This window comes from Capra hircus, chromosome 10 (genome assembly GCF_001704415.2).
Source record: "Capra hircus breed San Clemente chromosome 10, ASM170441v1, whole genome shotgun sequence".
In the NCBI taxonomy this organism is placed as follows: Eukaryota; Metazoa; Chordata; class Mammalia; order Artiodactyla; family Bovidae; genus Capra; species Capra hircus.
In genome coordinates this window covers 80,025,793-80,046,663 of record NC_030817.1, presented here as the reverse complement: position 1 = coordinate 80,046,663, position 20,871 = coordinate 80,025,793, and the positions used below count along the sequence as shown (strand labels likewise).

The following is a 20,871-nucleotide window of genomic DNA, read 5'->3' as shown; positions in this document are numbered from 1 at the left end:
ATCAGGATTTGAATCCTGGCTGGGTCATTTACTGGCCATGTGCCCTTGAGCCGGTGAATTGTTTGTGCCCTGGTTTCTGGTGCCAGGGTAAAGAATCTGCCTGCTGATGCAGGAGATACAAGAGACATAGGTTCGATCCCTGGGTTGGAAAGATGCCGTGAAGGAGGAAATGGCAACCCACTCCAGTATTCTTGCCTGGAAAATCCCATGGACAGAGGAGTCTGGTGGGCTATAGTCCATGGAATCTCTAAGAATCAGACAGGACTGAACATACATGCAGGCCTTCCTAACTGTAAAATGAGACTAGTTGTGGGGATTAAATAAGTTAATATACGTTAAAGTGCTTGGTACAGTCCCTAAGCACTCATTAAGTTTCAGCAGTTATTAGAACATAACAGAGTTTATGTGAGCTGATAAACTGAAAATAAGGATGGGAAACCAGGCCCTCTCTCCACCCTACCCGCACCCAACTCTGGGAACTATGTGACCGCGTGAAAGAGACAGAAGCTCCGGTGACTCAGAGTAATTGCTGCCGCAGACAAGGTTCTATAGTGCCCAACTGGAAGGGAGGGGAATTAATAAGGCAAGAAGAAAGGAGTTAAAGTAAGAAAAAAAAGAGAGAGAGAGGTCTCTGGTGGTTCTGGAAAGCTCGCAGAAGCCATGGCTTGCTCTATAGCTGATTTTTATATATATATATATAGTAATAATAACAAAACACATATATGTTTCTGTAGACAGAAGAAAGAGGAGGAGAACTCGGGAAAGTGTTTAAGATGCTCTTTGCGGCACCGGCTTGGACCTGGAGCCACAGTCAAGCAGGTGGCCAGTACCGCAGTCCGCCTGTCATAGGTCCCGCCTACAGTCTAGTGAAGCAGGCAGACACCAAGCCCTAGGGCGGGCGGGCGGGGGCGGGGGCGGGGGCAGCCGGACTACAACTCCCGGCGTACTCCGCGACGGGCGGGCCGCTGCACCTGCTCAGTGGGGCCGCCCCGGGCGCCTGGGTATTGATTATTCCATTGTGTGGGACGCCTCGGCTCCAGCCACTGAATGAGGCGGAGGAGTGAGGGCGAGGAGGAGGAGGAGGAGGAGGAGGAGGAGGGCGAGCAGGAGGAGGAGGAGGAGGCAGGGAGCGAGCGAGTGCCCAGGGTGAATCAATGGAAACCCCCTCACGAAGCCGGGAAAACACTTCAGCCGCAGCCAAATAGCATTGATTATTTTCCTTCACTTCCCTCACCGCCGTGAATTTATTTATTTATTTTTTCCATCTCCGTCCCCGACGCCCCGGAGTGAGCGCTGGAGGGAGGGAGGAGGAGGGGAAAAAAAGGAATCAACACATCGGAGAAGTCCCTTCCAAGAGCCACCCCCTCCCCTCCCCGCCTCGCGCTGCTCGGCGGCCGCGGTTCGACTCCCGTCCCTGCTTCCAGCTGAGGTGTAAGTGCATCGATTTCCGATGCTGCTGGGTTGGTTGGTTTTTTTTTTTTTTTTTTCTCTCCTCTCCCTCTCTTCTTCCCTTCCTTGCTCTTTGGAAGCTTGAGACGGAGGGGAGAGGAGGCGCTCGGAGACTGCCGTTGGAGGGCACAGAGAGGGACCGAAAGGGACTGGGGGAGGGGACCCAGACCGACGGACGGACAGACCGAGAGCCTGAGGAGAAGGAGAGACAGGGTTGTGGGAGGGAAGGAGAGGGCCTGCGAGAGGGCGAAGAGAGAGATGCCGGGGTGGAGGCAGAGGCGGGGAACGGAAAGGCATCGAAGCTGGACTAGGAGCCAGCCGGACGGAGGGAGGGTAACGAGAGGCTAGACGGGTCGCGCCGAGCAGCACGGGGAGCGGGGGTCCCGGAGGGAAGAGGAGGCCGGGTGACTATGGGGGCTCGGAGCTGTCAGTCTGGAGGGGCCTGAGTCTCGACGGCCCCCCGCCGGCCTCAGGATGGGTGAGGAACGGCGGCTAGCTGGCGGGCTGATGGATGGGCAAGCTCGCCACGGGTGGGAGGGTGGGAGGGTAGGTGGGTACCCTTAATCTTTGATTTTTAGGCTTTGCCTGAAGTTGAGTTGTCTGTTGCTTTTTGGTTTTCGAAAGGTGCTACTAGTAGGTGAGGGGAGGCCACCGCTCCTATTCAAGGTGAAGTGTGCCTCTCCTGGCCCCCAACTCTCCATCCGCTCTTGTCTGTCCCTCTCTCTGAATAGCTCTATCATTGAGCACTGGACCACGCTGCGCCTGTTGCCCTGCCGATCACTGTCCGTGTCGCTACCTCTGAATTTTGCCATTCTCATTCATTCTCCCCACCCATCCATCTCTGGGTCTGGGTCTGTCAGTGTGTCAGTCTCCGGATGTGACTTCCTATCCGGGCGATCCTCTCGCTGTGTGTTCTTGTCTCTGTGTGTCACACCTTGGCTGCCTAACTGGTTTACCCATCTAGGACTCCGTGCCCTTTCCTTCAGGGTCTGAATGGATATCTCTGGCCTTTTCAGGCTGCCTTGGAGTTTGCTTATCAGTCATGATTGATGATTGTGGTAGTCACTGGTCAGGGGCCTGGAAGAGTGGAGGGATAGGTGTATCTCCCTCAAGGATTTAAGTGCCCTTTCCGCACAGCCAGGCCGGCCTCGTCTTCTGTCTTCACCCAGGGAACTTTGGGACTTCCTAGCATTGTTAACCGTCCCTTTTGCCATGTGCTTGTGTCCCCCATCAGGACCTCACCGCTGGTGTCCTGCGTGTCACCTGTCTCTCCAGGAGCTTCCCACCACATAGCTCTTCATCACTGACTTGATTTTCCTCCCTTCCCTCACTTTACGATTATATATTTTTTTCATTTCCCCGTTTTGTTTCACCTCCTTTTTTCCCCATCGCCATCTCTGATGATCTCCTTTGCCTGTTCTTCACCTTTGTTCCTATAATCTGCCCTCTTCCTCCCTTTTCTCTTTGGTCACCCTAAGTTTCTTGTATTTTTTACCCTCTCACTCAGCATTTTAACTGCAGCAGCAGAAGATACCAGGGAGCAAAGGGGCTGGAAGAGTTGGGGAGTATGGTTTGTGAAGGCACAAAAACAGGCCAAGAAATCAAGTTAATGGGCTTCCAGGGGCATATCACCCCTTCATCAGTCAGAGCCATTATGTTTCATTCACTGTCAACTCTGATTTTGTAAAGGGACATTCTGTGGGACTCAGAGCTCCACGCTGCTTGGTTGCCCCTTGTCCTCCGGTTCATTCTAGACCCTGGTGGCTTTTTCTCTACTTTCTAATTTGTCTTCTTCCTGGGTCTTTGATCTTATCATATTTGGATTCAGTTTGCTTCTTCAGGAAGCAGTTTTCATCCATGTGACAGAAGCTATCTTATGCAAAGGGCCAGAAAGGTGGATAAAGAGTGGGAGAGTTTACCTTGTTTTAAGCTCCTCATTGTTTTTCCAGACTTCAGAGGCTTGAAGGGTAAGAGGAGGAGGTAGACATGGGCAGAAGACGGAAGATTTCAGAGGTGAACAGCGACAGAAAGGAAGAGGAGAGAAATAAATGCACAGGGTAGAGAAATGCATGATGTGAGGAACACGCAAAGGAAGAGAAGAAAATTCATGCAGGATGGGGGCAGGGGAGGAATCAAGGGGTGATTCATGAAAAATTGGGAGAATGAAACAAAAAATGAGTTAATAATGATACAGAAGGAGACAGGGAGAGAAAGGATAGACTATTTCTCAAGAGGAAGGTCAACAGAAAAAGCAATATGAAATGAATAAATACAGTGTTAAGATGGGGGAAGGGAGGAACTGAAGAATAAGATGAGGTGGGAAAACAGTATGGTACAAAGGGGAATGGAAGGCAAAAAGAGGACTGGTGAAGCAGATCAGAGCTGCACAGAGCTTGGTAGGGAAGAGGAGAGGATGAGGTATCAAAGGAAACAAATGCCTCTGGTGTGAGAAGGACACAGCATGATGGATGCAAAGAGAGCGCCGCAGGAGGGGCAATTTGGAAAAAAGGCAGAGCAGAAATACCATTGGGCGAATCCCCAAAAGAGAGAGATGCCAAAGGAGAGGAGAGGAAACGCAAAGATACATGGTGAAGAGGAGAGATCTGGCTCATTCCCTTGGCCAAATCCTTCACTAACCTACTGGAGGCCTTTGCATTTCATTCCCAAGCCAGGGCAACATGAGCACAGAGATTTAAAAAACATTAGAAATTCCCATTTACTTTAACTGATAGGAACAGGAATCTTTCTAGCCCCTGAGCGCCAAAGACCTACAGCCTCTGATGTCATAAATTGCTGATGTTGCCTTGGCAACCTGACAGGGTTCCTCCCTCCATGATGTCAGAGCAGCGGGTGTTACCTTAAGACCCACAGAGGAACAACTTGCTGCTTTGCTGGGGAGCTATACACATATTGGCGAGGGCCATAGTAAAATCTGTAGGATTCCTACATTGGTAGCTTGACCTTGCCTCCCTGCAGCTATTCTTAGCTCTAAATGAAGTCTTGTTTGTGGGCACCTGAGGTTTACTAGAGCCTGCAGGAGCAAGAGAAAATGATCTCAGGAGACAGGGGCATTGAGGATGGAATGGTAGGACTGAAAAACAGGCAAAGAAGGAAGAGAGTGGAAATGGGCAGTTACAGAATGTGAAAGGAGAAGGGCTTTGGGAGCAGGAAGGAGAGTTACTAAAAATGTAAGATGAAGCTCGCTTTGGGCTTTGGGTTTAGGAATGGACACGAAGCTGGAAATGCAGATTAGAGGGGATAGGAGCCATGTGAGAGCTGTGTGAAACAGGGATACAGGAAAAGGAAGGATCTTGAATGGAACTTGGCTGTGAAGGTAAAAGGGGGAGGTAGGGGGGGACTCTGAGAGAAGCTGTCAGTGAGAGACCCAGGGTTAGTCCTGATGGCCATATGAGCAGGCATTGCCTGTGTCTAGCTTCTGATGGTTTTCTAGCACCTAGCACAATGTCTGTCACACAGGGGATGCTTAATATCTATTGATCAAGATGGTGAATAAATAAGAGGAGGCTAAGGAAGAGGTGCCCGCCTTCTTTTCACCCCAGCTCTCAGGCCTAAGTCTGCATAAATGGGTGAGTTGAGAAAGCAGACACTGGAGGAAAGGACTGGAAGGCAGTTACCAGAAGTGCCTGTGAAACCTGAGGCGGAGAGAGGAGATACTGTGTCAGGGGCACACTCAGAGGCATCCAGGGCTGATTCTAGGGGCTGATCTGGGGAGTCTGCAGAGATCCTGGGAGAAAACATGAATGAACAGTCTTAGAAGCCCAGGAGGAAGATACGGAGGAGGCTAGAGAAAGGAGGTGGTTTCCAGAAAAGGTTAAGAGTTGTTTCTAAAGACAGATTCGGAGATTTGAATTGGAAGTAGCATCCTTAACCCACCCCATTCCCAGTCATGAAACCACAATGGAATCTGCCATATGTAAATAAATAAGTATACACGCATGCATGCACACAAACATGCTAGCCACAGAGTTCGTATCAATACAGACCCAAAATCTTGTCCAAACCTAGACAATTACAAGGAATTCAGTGTTGGCCAAGTGGGCCAAAAGGCAGAAAGAAGCACAGACTTATATATGTAAGAAGCCCTGAGAGGGATGGCCTTGACGTCTGGCTATGCATTGCGTTGTTGGGACTCTAGAGGTATAGAGTAAAACAGGAGATGGCAAGAGATGCACAGCTCATCACAACTCTGAGATCTGTGAGCAGGCTGCTAAACACAGAAGCCGCAGAGGAAAAGGATGCACCCAATCAGGAATTATAACCTGTGCCTGTGGTGAAGAGTCAAAAATGCCCTGAATGGATCAAAGGAATCTAGGAAAGAAGCCCTGGCGGAGAGGCCGCAAACTGGGAGCCCTGAGGGAGAGCCTGTCTATAATAAGAATGGCCAGGGCAGCTGGAGAAGGGTCTGGCGGGCGGGGGCCTCCAGCGAGGATGGTGGCAGCTGGATGCACTGTCAGCCGCTGCCATGGACTTGGGCAGCTCATATTTTGCAGCAGGCGACAGGCTGTCGACACGGCGGTCCTTTACCTCACCGTTAGAAACTCATTTCATTGATTTTTCCATCTTTCTTCTCTGGCTTCTCAGTCATCCCACCACTCACTTTTCCAGAGCCCCTTGCCTCTCTGTGGAAAGCTCCAGGGGACTGCCTGCCCACCCCTCCTCCACCTTAGGCCAGTGAGATAGGGTGAAGGATTTAGAGGTGCCTTTCAGCACCCTGAGGTAATCCCATTGGCTCTCACTGCCCCCTCTTATAGGCACACGTGCAGACCAGGGCCTCTGTGTCCAGTTGTCTAGGGTACCCAGCTAAGGGGTTGACAGAGCCGAGATCCACCTGTTCTGGCACCAAGCCGTACATACTTGCAAGAAGATACCTTTTCCTAATCTCTCCCAAGACAGCATGGCACCCCCTCAAAATATCTCTTTCAAAGTCAAATGAGAGAATAGGAGCTGCCTCTGTACTGGGGCAGGAATACAAGGTTCCAGGTTGGGAATCACAGCAGGGCCATCCACTGGAAGTAGCGCGTGGTTTCTGCAGAGAGAAGAGGGCATTCATATGCAATGTCCGGTCCTGTGTAGCGTGTGGAAGTGCGCAGTTGGAAGGGCAGGGGTGGGTGAAGAAATGTTTTCGTCATGTGTAGATATTTCCGCCGTGCCTCCTCCAGTTACAGCCAGCTACCTTCAGTTTCTCCCTTTGGGGCTGGGATTGGGCTAAAGGTCAAGAGTCAATTGTCAGTCATTTGGCTTCTCAGTGGAGGAGGGCAGAGGGTGGGAGGGGAGTGTTAGTCTGTGTTTCCCTGAGGAACTGACGGGGTGAACACCATTTCCATCCTCAGATTTCTCATTCCCTGTTTTGTCGGTGACCCCTCCCACCCCCCACCCTGAGGCCCTCTGGCCCATCTTTCTCTGGACTTGGTAAGGTGGTTTCTCTGGGACCCAGTGTGTCTTGAGTCTGTGTCTGGATTCTGCTGCTTGCCTTGACTCAGGCGCCTGTCATCCTCTATCACAGTTGTCTTCTTTTCAATCCAGCCATTTCCACCTTCTGTATCACTTTTCTTGCTTGTACCGCAGGCTCCTCCTTCCTCCCATTCCCAGCGTCACCAGGCTATGTGGTCTTCAAACCTAGAGATAAATCCCAATGCTTTAGGGACAGGAGTGTGCTTGAGGTTAGGAAAAGGGAAGACTGAGGAAGGCCAAAGGGAGTCAGGGGAGGCAGGGCAGGGAAGAGTGGGAAAAGGGGAAACCGGCAGAATAGAACAGGAAAGGTAAAAAGGATGTGACTTGGAGCCAGGAGAGCCGGAGGGAAGGCCACAATTTAAATGAAAAAGGAGGGCGGTAGGCTGAGGCTGCGAGGACGGGGAAACGGAAGAGAAAAACCAGGAGCCTGACCCCCTGCAGAGAAATGAAGGCCGCGAGGAGGAGGGAGGCCGAGTGGCTGTGGGAGAGGCTTAAGGCGGAAAAGGCAGGCGGCCGGCTCGGCCTCCGCCTCAGTCCTGAGTTCAAGCCGTGCCGGCTCTGACCCTTGTGGGAGGAACTGAAGTGGCAAATTAACGACGATAATGAAGTCACTGCTCCTTGTTTGTCTTTGCAGGTTTCCCCTTGAGATTTGTCCTTTGGCCAGACGGGGCAACGTGGGGGAGGGGAGGGCCAGCAGCAGGGAAGGGCGGAGGAGGGGAGCGGAGAAGGGGACTGGGAGATGGAGACGCAGCGGACAGACAGACCGGGGGGAGGCAGAGGGAGGGGTAATGGGAGCTAGGAATGGAGGAGAGGAGGGCAGGGGAGGGAAGCGCGGAAAGATGGGAAGGGAAAGAACAATGGGGAAGGGGAGAGGGAAGCCTGGAAGGAGGAGCAGAGGCCCGGGAGGGAGAGGACCGGTGGCAAGGGGAAATGGCGAGCCGGAGGGGAGGAACGTGGCCGGGGCTGTGGGAGCTGCAGCTGGCGGGGCTGGGGGCGGGGCCTCATCTCCATCTCTAATGGCTGTGAAATGAGGTTAGCTCCATTAGAGGCGGTGAGAGTGTAACGAGATCACACTCATTAGGGCTGGGCCATCCCAGTAATTACCACCACCCCAAACACGCCCGCGCCAGCCGGGCCACCGCGCACAAACAGGCACGCGGCAGCACGCCCGCACAGGACACCCCCACCTTTGAACGGGAAACCCAGGGCCCCAGGGGGTGTAACCGAGAGCCTGGGGAGCCCCTTCGCTAACCCCGAAGAGGTGCCCGGACAGGGCTATAGCCAGGCCCTCAGCCACACATAAGAGCAGAAAGCAGTAAACACACACTCCCCAACTAAAGGAGTTAGGTAGGTGGATGAGCAATTATCGTTCCCATTTATTGATCACATACAAAGTGCCAGTCTCAATAATGATCATCTCAATGGGCACAACTCTATAAGGAACTATTCCCCATTCTGTTTATGAAGAAACAAGCTTTAAGCAACCCACCCTGAGGACATTCACACCATAGGGAACAGAACTAGAATTTGATTCCAGACAATACCATACCTTTTTTTTTTTTTTTCTGAAGTTCATATACTATTGAGACTTCCCTGGTGGCTCAGACGGTAAAAGCGTCTGCCTACAATGTGGGAGACCCAGGTTCGATCCCTGGGTCGGGAAGATCCCCTGGAGAAGGAAATGGCACCCCACTCCAGTACTCTTGCCTGGAAAATGCCATGGACGGAGAAGCCTGGTAGAAGTTGCCGAGTGGGACACGACTGAATGACCTCACTTTCACTTTTCATATACTATTACGAATACACATGTGTAGACTTTCAGAATTTATCACAAATCTGTGGTAGCTATCTCCATTTCACCTCCAGTAGCCAGATAGACACAAACATGTACCCAGAATGGCCAGGGCCCCTGCACAGACAGCAGTGTGAATAGCACTTCCTGGAGGTGCACAAAGCAGTGGCCTGTTGTGGCCCATCTTACTGTAACAACTGGGAGAAGGCCCTGACAAGCTCAGAGAAGAGTGTGACAGCACGTATGCTCAAGGCCACACACACCAGGGCAGAGTAGCACACTCAGACTCAATGATCTCATTCAAAATACTTAGCAGCCCAAGCTTAAAGGCTTACCGTTAACTTGAGAGCAGAGTGCTGGAGCCAGGCTACCTGAGGCCAATCTCTATTTTCCAAGTGAGAGACCTTGAAAATTACATAACCCGTCTAAGTCTGCTGCCATGTTTGTGAATGGGAATGACTAGCGGTATCTATCAGAGTGTAGTGGCAGATTAGGTGACGTGAGGCTTCCAGAGGGCTCAGCACAGTGCCTGACACATGATAAACATTATTTTATTTATTTATATCATGATAAACATGATATTACTGTTGTTGTTTTAATAGTATTTAGATAGTCATTACCATCACAAGGGTTCATGAGAATCAAAGAACGAGAAGGGTTTTATATACACAGCCATTTACAATGGTATCCTTCCAAAATTCTAGAAGAATTGCATGTAATTCTGTTCAAGCTCAGGGAGATCAAAGATCTTTCACAGAGGTCCCCCGTGTGAGGATCAGACAGGATCTGGAATCTGAATTCAAGGGTGCAGCCCCGAAGAAGAGTTCAGAGCTGACTTGGTGAGGTTATCTAAACCTGGGTCTCTCCAGTGCGCCTGAAGACCACACAGCTCCGCACTGCTCTCCTCACACCTGCAGCATCATTGAGGGAGACACACTGGCAGGAGGCTCCTGTTCTCTCTGGGACATCCTCAACTCCAGCAGCCGGCACACTGCGGCACATCTCAGCAAAGTGCACGATGTCCCTCTCCACTCGTGGTTTTAATCCGTAGCTTCCCTTTTAGCCCCGTCTCCTCCCTCCCCCATCTTCTTCCTCTCAGCCTCTCCTTTCTCCTCACACCCCATCCAGTTCCCTTCTGCCCACCTTCAGCATCTTGCAAAGTGTAAGAGATAATCTCTTTGCTCCATCCTTCTCACTGGGGACAGGCCCCTGCCCAGTATGATGCCAAAGCTGGGAGGTCTTGAGACTCAGGTTGCAGCATTTACCTGTGCAGATCAAGACCCAACTCCCTGCCCCTTCCCTACCTCTCCCTTCCTTTTCCCTCCCTCCTCTTCTCTGCCTTGGCTGTCCCTTTCTTCACTCTCTCTGTTACTCCTTTCCCTGCCTGCCTCAATCCCTGCCATTCTTATTTTCTCTCTTTTGGACAAAACTTCTCTTGCACAAAGTAAGCACTCCCTAAATGTTGGGGTGCCGGGGAGAGATCTAAAAGAGATAGGTAGAATTAAAATGGAGGAATAGGAATACCTTTTTTGTTGTTGTTGTTTTCTTTTAAATATAGAAGGTGAGCTTTAGAGACAGAGGCAGTGATAGTTTTAATGCAGGGAGAAGACATAAGAGTTTTGATCCAAGTGTGAACCTGGGCAGAGCTTCCAGTCTCTGGTCAGGGATAATGGGGTGTATCTAGACCCAGCCATCAAGAGGGCCTGTGAGAAATGAACACTGCTGCTAGGCCGACTAGATTGAAATCCTGCTCACCAAAGACTCTGCCCTCAGTTAAAGGGCAAGATGAGAGGAAGAGGCCAGGTCAAGAAGGGGCAAGGCCAAAGGAAAACACTGGCCTAGCTGCACACATCTTGCCCAGCTCTTCTGGGAGAGGTGGGGTGGGATGGGGGGCAGTGCAGGGAGAGCCAGAGAGAAGGAAAGGAACTGACCTGAAGGGCACTAGTACGGGCACTTGTCACGTTACCTGCACTAGTCTTCACAAAAGCCAGGTGAGGACAGCTGTGTGATCCTGCAGATGCTCTGGAGAGACCCAGGCTCAGCAAAGGACACGAAGCCAGCTCTGGACCCTTCTGTGTGAGCACTCTAGAGGGCCAGGGAGTTTCCAGGTGAGGAAGCAGACTGGATAAGTAACTTACCAAGGTTACACAGCTGGTGAGTGGGGCAGCCAGGACTGAACCTGGGTCTGCATGAATCCTTAGCCCCTGTTCTTCCACTGCCTTAGAAAAGATATCTCATCTGGTTAGAATTTATTTGCTCTTGGTACCAACTGATCCCCCTAAGGTGGGCACGCAGACTCCCATCCTCCCCTTCCCTCTGTGGCTGCCTCTTGAAAGCAAGAGGTTGAAACCAAAAGGAGAGAAAGGCGGGGCAAAGTGAGTATGGAGGGGGCAGCCTGGAGTCAGGGGTTTCAGAGAAAGGAAAGTTCCCCGAGATGGGCTCCAAGGAAAGAGAATAGATGGAACAATTGAAAAGTTGGCAAACAAGTCTAGAGGGCCCGGACTGGAAATCACTGTATGCAAATTGTAAGCAAATATGTCTGGTGTCCTCTGGCTGACTTTGCTGGGAAAGACTTTGCCCTGCCAGTGGATTTGAAGATGTGAGGAGAGGAGGCTTTGTTTTTAAAAGGAAGGGAGCTGGGAGGAGAAAGCCACTCTTTCACCAGGCAGGCCTGTCCCCTCCTCAGTGATGTTCCCTTTGTAGCCACTAGGGGGCACTCCTGTTGCTTTCCCGCTCCAGCTCCGTCCGAGATGGGAGGGGGCTCCAGCTCCAGAGGGAGCGCCCCTGGCCAGCCTGGCGCCACGCCTCTTGGTGAGGGGCACATTCTTTCCTCAGGCCTCACTTTTTTGCTCCTTCCTTTGCCCTTATCCCTTTGGCTTCTGTAATTCTCAAGATTCTGAAGTCTGTTCTGCCAAGTGTGGTCTCAGAGACCCCTTTGCAGTTTTCCACTTCACATCCAAGCCTTTCTGTCACTCTCGTAACATCTTCAGTAGCTCTCAGGTCCTACAGGCTGTACTGAAGGTTCCTGGAAGTTCCCTGGCTTCTTCCTGTTCTAAGTAAAGTGTATCTGCCCCCCTGAACAGTGAGGGCATATCAAGAAGTAGGAATTCTTGTCCAGCTCTTTACAGGTTGCTTCTCAGCCCTCCTCCCGTTGAGGAATATCTGTTCAGAGATTCTCATGATGGGGCACCTAGCAGCACCCCCACCCCCGAAATTTGAAAGCACTCCATCCTTTCCTTCTCACCTTGAGGAACAGCCAGGGACCGGGGTCTGCACTGAGGAAGAGAGAGGCAATACCAAAACCAATCTCTTCTGTCCCCCACAGCTTCCTCTCCATCTTCCCCTCTCTCCCCACCCTGTCAGGGAAGGGAGCGTTAGGGAAGGAGATGGAATGGACGGGCAGCGAGGGGGCTCTGGAGACTGAGGGCCATTTTGGAGCTGGAAGATTCATCTCCGGGGATGACTACACCCTCAGAACTCTCCACCCTCCCTTGGCTCCAGGCCTGCCTCCTCCCATCCCCCTCGGTGGCAGCAGCCTTGTAATTTAAAGCTCTCTCTGTCGCCTCTAATGTGATCCTCTCGTTTTATTGACTCTCTCTGCCGTCTGTGGCGTCCCTTCACATCAATCTCTGCTCTAATCACACCGCCGCCACCGCCTGCTCTGTCTCCCCTAACCCCTCTCCTTAGGGCCCCCGGCCCTCGCCTCTACCCAGGCCCTTCCTTTTGACTGCCCCCAGTTCCACCCTGCACCTGATGTGCTCTCTTCCTCCTTCCGTCCTCCACACACAGAAATGCCAAGACCTTGGAGGGCTTGCCTTCTCCCTAGCCCCATAGATGTACCCTGAGGGAGAGGAGAGGCCCTTAGGGAAAGCCTGAAGCCACAGCAGGGATGGTCGTGGTCTGAGGGAGAACAGGACTCTGGTCCTGGGGTGGTGAGTGGGGACCTGTTATCTGGTTCCATACTGCAGTCCATGGGCTCACAAAGAGTCAGACACGACTTAGAGACTGAACAGCATCTCCAGAAGGAGGGGAAAACTGAGGTCAAGATAGGAAGGGCAAAGAAAGGGACACAGATTCAGAGCGGGGCAGAAGAAAGGATTGAGGCGGAGGAAAATGGAAGGAGGGGGAAAAGTGAAAAAAATAATTGCTGCAGTTAAAGGTTTGTAATAAATAGTGGGTGATGGGAGAAGCACAGAGAAGAAAGGGGGAGAAGGGAGTGGGGGGGGCGGAGATGCACTGAGGCAGAGATAAATTTGCAATTGAAATTCTTTCCTGTTGAGGAGGAGGGGGAGGTGGGGAAGAGATTTGCAATTTTAAACAGCTGCAGACCTACCCTCCCTCCGCTGATCCAGATCTCACCCACTAGCTAGCCCAAAGCTAAGCTCCTTTGGTTTCTAGCTGGGAATGAGCTGTCTGTTTTCTGTCCTGGGAAGTAGAAGCTTGGAGAGAGGATTTGGGGCTTAGGCCCTCGTAGCCCTCCTCTGCAGTGTGATATAGAGTTGTGCGTCTGGGGCTAGGGAGAATCTACTGATGGATGTGAGGTGGGCCAGCAGGGACACGGCACCCACCAGGTTCAGCCCTCAGCGTCTTTTGCCAGGCCTCAGTTCTTCCTAGCAGGTGAGCCCCATTATGGGGGTGACAGTGGAATATCAGGCCCTCCAGCCCAGCACATGCACCCCCCCCACTTCCCTCTGCTCCCCACTGATTCCATAGGAGGAATGCCTGTATCCCACAACTTCAAGGCTGCTGCTTTCTGGTTATCTAAGATAACACCCCGCCCCTACTTCCAGTTCCTCTCCTTCCCTGTTAGTTCTCCACCCCCCCACCCCCCATCCTTGGCCCAGGTGCTGATTTGCATTTTCATTAGCATGCAGAGCCAGCCCCACGCGGGGCTCCTTAATGGCCCCTTCCCTGACTTCATGCCTGGCTGGTCCCCGAGGAGGAGGAGGAAAGTGGGAATGGAGGCTTCCAGGCTGACTGGGGCCAGATGGAGGACCCATTCCAAATCAAGGAATCTGAAGGTGAGGGTAAGAAGTGGTCCGAGCAGGGAGAAGCCCCACCAGCCCCACCACTTCCTGGAAACACTCTGGCCTGAGCACTAAAGGTTTAATCATTAGGGACCTGCTAATATTACACACTGAAGAGGAGTTAGGACACGTGGGACACTGGAAGAGGTATGGGAAGGTGAGGCGTGGGAAACTGGAGGGTTAGAGGGGGAGGGAACCAAGATTAAAAAGGTTGGGAGCAGCATGCAGGGCTGGGTAGTGTTAATCAGCTGGAGGGTGCTCAGGAATCCTGGTTTCTAGACTTGGAGGCTCATTTTGCCAGTACTCTGTCTGAGGGCCAGTCCCGGTAGAGGGCGGAGCCCAGGCCACAGCTTTGGGGTCTAGCTCTGTGCCCACCAGTCCTTTCCTAGTTTTACCTTGAACTTCGTGACAGTCAGCAGCTCATTCAGCCTCTCTTTCTTGGTTGCCTCATCCATAAAATAAGGTTGTTGTGAAGTTAAATGAGATAATTGATTAAAGTATTTAACAGTGCAGGGACCATAGTATATGTACCTTGACAGCTTAATATTATTACTGTTATTTTTTTTTTTTAATCTCTGGGGAGGAGGAGGCGTTTGTCTTTCAACTGGCCAACAAGCTCCCACCTGTGACCAGAGGTGGAACTGGAAGGCATCTGAGAGGAGCATGGTGTCTGTGGGCCAGAGGAAATTCACTATGGCCTCTCTGGCAAGAGGATCTTGACTTAGGGAAATTACCTCTTCAGGGTGTGGACAATCTGAGGGTCTTTTCCAGAGTTTATCTACTCAGCAGATATGTATGAATATGTGGCAGGCATCTTTCTTGGTACCCATGATGGAACAATCAATAAAGCAGAGTCTCTGCTCTCATGGAACTTAGTTTCTAGAAGGGAAAAATAAGGAAACCAGGAAATGTCAGGTAGTGATAGATCTCTGGAGAAAACAGACCCCCCCCCAGGCTGTGTTAGCTTCTGTACAGAGGGGAGGCTTGTTGGAAGAGGTGCTATTTAAGCAGACATGACAAGCAGCCATGGGCAGAGACTAGGGGAGGAGCACGGCGGGCAGAGTCGACAGCTCTGGCCAGCCGCTATGGTGGGAATGAACTTGCTGTGTTTGAGGAGCCAAGAACGTCAGTGGGCTGGCGTTGGCCAGCCAGGTGGGTGGAGAGTATTAAAGATGTGCTGGAAGTAGGCAGGTGCCAGATCAGATAGGCCTTTTTGTAGATCAGGAGTGGTGTTTGGGTTTTATTCACAGTGCAGTGAGAAATCACTGATGGGCTGTAAGAATATAGTATGGTTTACATTTTGAAAGGTGATTATAATGTCTGAATTTTGCTTTTAAACAATACAGGAAAAGGGGAAGGGCCCGATTATACAGATGAAACAAGACGCCCCAAGTTAACAAGACCCTACTGTGTAGCACAGGGAACTATATTCAGTATCCTGTGATAAACCACAATGGAAGAGAGTATAAAGAAAGAATGTATGTGTATATATAACTGGGTACCTTTGCTGTACATCAGAGATTAACTCAACATTGTAAATCAACTATACTTCAGTTAAAAAACAAAAACAAAACAAGGACTTCCCTGGTGGTCCAGTGGCTAAGATTGTGGACTCCCAATGCAGGGGGCCCAGCTTCGATCCCTGGTCAGGGAAGTAGATCCTGCATGCAGCAGCTAAGAGCTGGTGCAGCCAAATAAATAGATTTTTAAAACCCACACTGGCCCAAGTTTGGAGACCGTTGAAGCTGGGTGATCAGTAAAAACAAAGGGATGCCTTATATTTGACCTGTCTTTATCTATGTTTGGCATTTGTCATAATTGAGATAATTAAATGAATAATTAAATAAATAATTAGAGGAAAGGTCATTCTGAGAGGAAGGAGGGGCTGTAGTGGAAATGGAGGCCAACGTGGAGTCTCTTGCACTAGTTCAGGAAAGAGACAGCTGTGGCTTTGGCCAAGGTGGTGCTTGTGGGGAGGATGAATGGAGAGGACTGAGAAGCTCACTTGAGAGGTTACTGTCGAATGGCCTGCCTGCAGGCAGGGGTGAGAGGAAACTGGGTTTTTAGCATAAGCAACCAGATAAATGGTGGTACCAATTTTTGAGACAGGAAAGGTGGAGAGGAACAAGTTCTGGGCAGAAGTAGAGTTCTGACTTTGGACATGTTGAGACCGAAGTCTGTTAGACACTAATGGCAAATGGGTACTTGAATGGTGCCGAGGGAAGAGGGTGGGCCTAGAGAATCAGGAGAATCAGCTGCCTGGCTGAGCGTCTCCCCTGCCACCTCACTGCTCCGCTCTCTCCCTGTCTCCTCCCACAGGGTCCTGGCTGTCACGCTGAAATGAACCCCCAGCTCTCCTCCGTCTGCCATGGCCACCCTTAACCTGTCCTCTGTCACTGGCACCACCCCCTCCCCTGGGCATGATGCCCCGTCCCTGCCTCCGGACACCTCCTCCTCCAGCACCCCTTCTGATCCTGTCACCAAAGATCCCCCTGATGCCCCCTCCCCCTCTGAGAGCATGAGGTCCTCAGAGGCAGGGGGGCAGTCCCTGGAGTCAGGCTGTGGCCTCGTCCCACCAAAGGAGACAGGGGAGCCCCAGGAGGAGCCTGGGTGTGGTGGCTTCCCACCAAAGGACGTGGGGGTGGACGAGGCCAAGGAGCAGAAGGAGGAGGAGGGAGGGCTTCCTCCCGTGGACCTGAGTGACCACTTACTCTTCACAGCTGGAGGTGAGGCCTGTCTAGTGGCCAGGCTGTTCCCAGCAGGTGACAGTGAGCTCCCATTACCAAAGGGCTTCCCCCAGGGTGAGGCAGGCGTCAAGCAAGAGTCCAGCCTGCCCCTCCTTGCCCACCCGCCCCCTGTTCACCTCACTGCCCTTCACATCCAACATGGCTTTGACCCAATCCAAGGCTTTAGCTCTTCTGACCAAATTCTGTCCCACGATACCTCAGCGCCATCTCCGGCCACCTGTGAGGGAAGGGACGGAGCCTTCTGGAGCTACCAGCTGGCTCCAAACCCACCCGGAGATCCCAAAGATGGCCCCACGGGGAGCAGGGGAGGAGACCCCAGGGCGCTCTTCTGGCTCTGCCTCCTATGCCGCCTGGGCTTCAGCAGGCCTCAGGCCTTTGTGGGTCACACACGGTCTCACGGGGTGAAGCTAACCGCTGCTCAACACCAGGGCCTGCTGGGCAACCCAGCCGTGCTCCAGGATGGGGACGAGGCCTGCATGGCCCTGCTGAGCTTCCTGGAACCAAAACCACCTGCTCCCCCTTTAGAGAGACCCCTTGACAGCAGCACCGTGAACGCGGAAGCCAGTGCAGCCCAGACCAAGCACGGGCCCCCTGCGGCAGAAGCCCAGGCCCCCGTCCCGCCCGTGGAAGCAGTCATGGCCCTTAGCCCACCCTCCCCCCAGACCACTCCAGCCACCTGGGACCCCAGCCCAACCCAAGCCAAAGATTCGCCAACACTGGCAGGCGAGGCGGGGCCAGACTGGCTCCCTGAGGGGCACGAGGAAGATGGCGGGCTCTGCCCCCCACTCAACCAAAGCTCACCCGCCTCCAAGGAGGGGGGCACTCTCCCTGCCTTGGGGGGCTCCCCTGAAGACCCTGGCGACCCGGCCCAGCCCTATCGCCTGGCCGATGACTACAGCCTGGCCCCATCAGCCTTCCAGGGCCTCAGCCTGTCCAACCACATGTCTCTGCTGCACTCACGCAACTCCTGCAAGACACTCAAGTGTCCCAAGTGCAACTGGCACTACAAGTACCAGCAGACCCTGGACGTGCACATGCGGGAGAAGCACCCTGAGAGCAACAGTCACTGCAGCTACTGCAGTGCCGGGGGCGCGCACCCCCGCCTCGCCCGGGGAGAGAGCTACAACTGCGGCTACAAGCCCTACCGCTGCGAGGCCTGCAACTACTCCACCACCACCAAGGGCAACCTCAGCATCCACATGCAGTCCGACAAGCACCTGGCCAACCTGCAGGGCTTCCAGGCCGGGCCCGGGGGCCAGGGGAGCCCCCAGGAAGCTGCGGTCCCGCCCCCTGCAGGGGACAAGGAGCCCAAGACCAAGTCATCCTGGCAGTGCAAGGTGTGCAGCTACGAGACCAACATCTCCCGCAACCTGCGCATCCACATGACCTCTGAGAAGCACCTGCAGAACGTCCTCATGCTCCACCAGGGGCTGCCGCTGGGCCTGCCGCCCGGGCTGGTGGGGCCCAGCCCCCCTCCCCAGGCGGGGGCTGCCCCCGCCACCCCCCCTGACCTCTTTCAGTACTTTGGACCGCAGGCCCTAGGGCAGCCTCAGGCTCCTTTGCCTGGCCCCGGGCTGAGGCCAGACAAGCCCCTGGAAGCCCAGCTGCTTCTGAATGGCTTCCACCACCTCGGAGCGCCTGCCCGCAAGTTCCCCGCACCTGGTAAGCTCTCTGGGTGCTCTCCTCTTTTCCCTTCCCCAGGGCCAAACCTGGTTCCCTGCTTTCTCCCGAGGGCCAGCACCCCCACCCTTGGGTAATGCTAGCTCCCTCAGCACCCACCCCTCCATTGCCACACAGCAAGCCCATCCTGCCCCATTCTTTCCCGGGGTCACTAACCTGTCTCTGTTTCCTAGCCCCTGGAAGCCCTTCCCCAGACACCCACCTGCCTCAAAGTCAGCTCCTGGGAGCCTTGTCTGAAGGGCTGCCCACCTCGCCACCCCCAGACGACAGCCCGTCCCTGAAGGTGTTCCGCTGCCTGGTGTGCCAGGCCTTCAGCACAGACAGCCTGGAGCTGCTGCTCTACCACTGCAGCATGGGCCGGAGCCTCCCGGAGGCCGAATGGAAGGAGGTGGCCGGTGACACCCACCGCTGCAAGCTCTGCTGCTATGGCACCCAGCTCAAGGCCAACTTCCAGCTCCACCTCAAGACCGACAAACATGCTCAGAAGTACCAGCTGGCAGCCCACCTGCGGGAGGGGGGTGGGCCCATGGGCACCCCCTCCCCAGTGCCTCTGGGAGACGGGGCTCCTTATGGCTCTGTCGCCACCTTGCACCTGCGCTGCAACATTTGTGACTTTGAGTCCAACAGCAAGGAGAAGATGCGGCTGCATGCCCGGGGGGCGGCCCATGAAGAGAACAGCCAGATCTATAAGGTGAGAGTGGGGCAGGAGGTCTGGAATCTGAAGGACACTGCGCAGAGCCTGGGGGAGAGAGAGGAGGAAAAGGGGACTGGGATGGAGTGAGGAGATGCAGAGTGAGAAAGTGATGCAGAAACCCAGGGGAGCGGAATTGGAGAAAGAAGGCCCGGGCACCAGGGTAAAAGCTATTTGGAGTCAGATGTGGAGAAAGAGAACAAGGATGGTGGATTCTGACCAGGTGACTCCAGTACTTTATTCAGCTTTTCTCGTGTTTGGGACTAGAGGGGAGGGTTCTCGTGTCTGCTCAGTCCATCTCGTCACCAGAAGTTCAAGAAGACAGAACCGATTCTATTCGTACACTAGGAGGAAATCCAGGATTGGTGGGAGGAAGAAAGGGAGGCAGGGGAGCAAAAGCAGTCACACTAAGGTGGCCAAAGGAAAGAAAAGGGCTCAAGAGGGAGGAAGGGAAGTGGGGGTGCTGCTGCTGGTCAGGCTCCCCTGGGGGAAGCAGAGGAGCCCCCTGGAATCGGGGGTGTCCGTCCTTCTGGGCCTGAGTAGCCTCTTTCCATGCTTTCAGTTTCTGCTGGAGATGGAGGGGACCGCGACCGCGGGGCCGGAACTGGGGCTGTTCCGCTGCCTGCTGTGCGCCTGGGAGACGCCCTCCCGCCTCGCGGTGCTGCAGCACCTGCGGGCACCTGCCCACCGAGACGCCCAGGCCCAGCGGCGCCTGCAGCTGCTACAGAGCGGCCCCGCGGCTGATGAGGGGCTCCCGGCTCTTCAGAGCATCCTGAGCTTCAGCCATGGGCAGCTCCGGCCTCACGGTGAGGAAGAGGGGACAGGAGAGGAAGGGAAGGGAGGCCCGGGCAGGAGCAGGGAGCCCAGGAGAGAGTGGCGCAGGGACGAGAAACGGGTCTGTGTGCAGTCCAGAGCACGTGGAAAGGTGCCGTGAAGGGTGCTGAACTCGCTTTCAGGGACACTGGGGCAGCCGAGGGAAGTGGGGACGAGAGGCTACTGGAGGAGAAGGAAGAGAAGAGCAGAGATTTTGTGGAGTGGAGAAATAGAGCAGGGAGGGAGGTGAGAAGGAACCACCCAGTGAGTCTGAGTAATGACCGGTGTGCTGGCTGGGGGTTTTGGGGTGGGGTGGCAGGAGCTGGTTAGGAAGGAGAAGGGAGAACAGAAAAACAATAGACAGCTTTGGGCTGGGCCAAGACTTGTCAGAGGAGGTGGGAGCCGGGGGCGTGGCCCAAAGGCAGCAGGATGGGATGCTCTTGATGAGCTCCCCAGCCTCTTCCTGTCTCTGAGGAGCTCTTCAGCCCCAAGGCTGGGCTTAGGGCCCCCCTTAGGCGGCTGCGATTGTACCAGAGAGACTGGGAACAGCCTTCTAGGTACCACTGATCCAGGGAGTGCAGAAGAGCCTGAAAGGGACTATGACTCGTGGGCACAGGCATCCGGGCTTTGCAGGGGCCGGCGGTGGGTGAGGGTGAGGGCACAGGCAGCAAGAACCAGGAACAGGCAGCATTGACTGGTGCTAATTGAATTGCCAATACACTGGCTGGAGTTAAGTGCCGGAGGGGCCCAGATCAATAGCGAACGATTCCGGCGCAGGGCTGAATGGAGTTAAGGAACTTTAACACTTTAATTAGGCCGCCACTGAAAATAAATTCCTACACATCTGTCAATTCTTGCTTGAGTGGTAATCTCCTTTCCCAGCCAGACCTGCCGCCTCCTACTCACTGCAGCTGCTTCCCTTCAACCTCACCTCCCCACTTTGGTGCCTCTCACTACATTTCTGGGCTCCCTTGCTTCCAGGATCAGTCAAGACAGGGAGCTGAGTTTGGTCTTGTTCCTGTCTACTGCTGGGCTTGTTCCCTCATCTTTTAAGTGTCAGGGCTAGACTCACAAAGACGTCTTGGGCCCTGCAGAAGGAAATGGCAATCCACTCCAGTATTCTTACCTGGGAAATCCCATGGACAGAGGAGTCTGGCAATCAAGTTCAAGGGGTCGCAAAACAATAGGCTACAACTTAGG

The 20,871-nt window shown here is 53.6% G+C and overlaps 1 protein-coding gene and 1 long non-coding RNA gene across 2 annotated transcripts in view; one reads left to right on the top strand and one right to left on the bottom strand.

Annotated features, from left to right (window-relative positions):
- Positions 1,113-20,871, top strand: part of ZFHX2 (zinc finger homeobox 2) — a 28,721-nt gene continuing 8,962 nt past the window's right edge. Inside the window, exons 1-4 of the mRNA XM_018054606.1 lie at positions 1,113-1,431; positions 16,060-18,149; positions 18,341-18,858; positions 19,421-19,664. Coding sequence (XP_017910095.1) covers positions 16,109-18,149; positions 18,341-18,858; positions 19,421-19,664 — 2,803 coding nt within the window. The 5' untranslated portion in view covers positions 1,113-1,431; positions 16,060-16,108. The remainder of the gene's footprint in view (positions 1,432-16,059; positions 18,150-18,340; positions 18,859-19,420; positions 19,665-20,871) is intronic.
- LOC106502519 overlaps positions 4,415-20,871 on the bottom strand; it is a 31,774-nt gene continuing 15,317 nt past the window's right edge. Inside the window, exon 2 of the long non-coding RNA XR_001918739.1 lies at positions 4,415-7,086. This is a non-coding gene — a long non-coding RNA (uncharacterized LOC106502519). The remainder of the gene's footprint in view (positions 7,087-20,871) is intronic.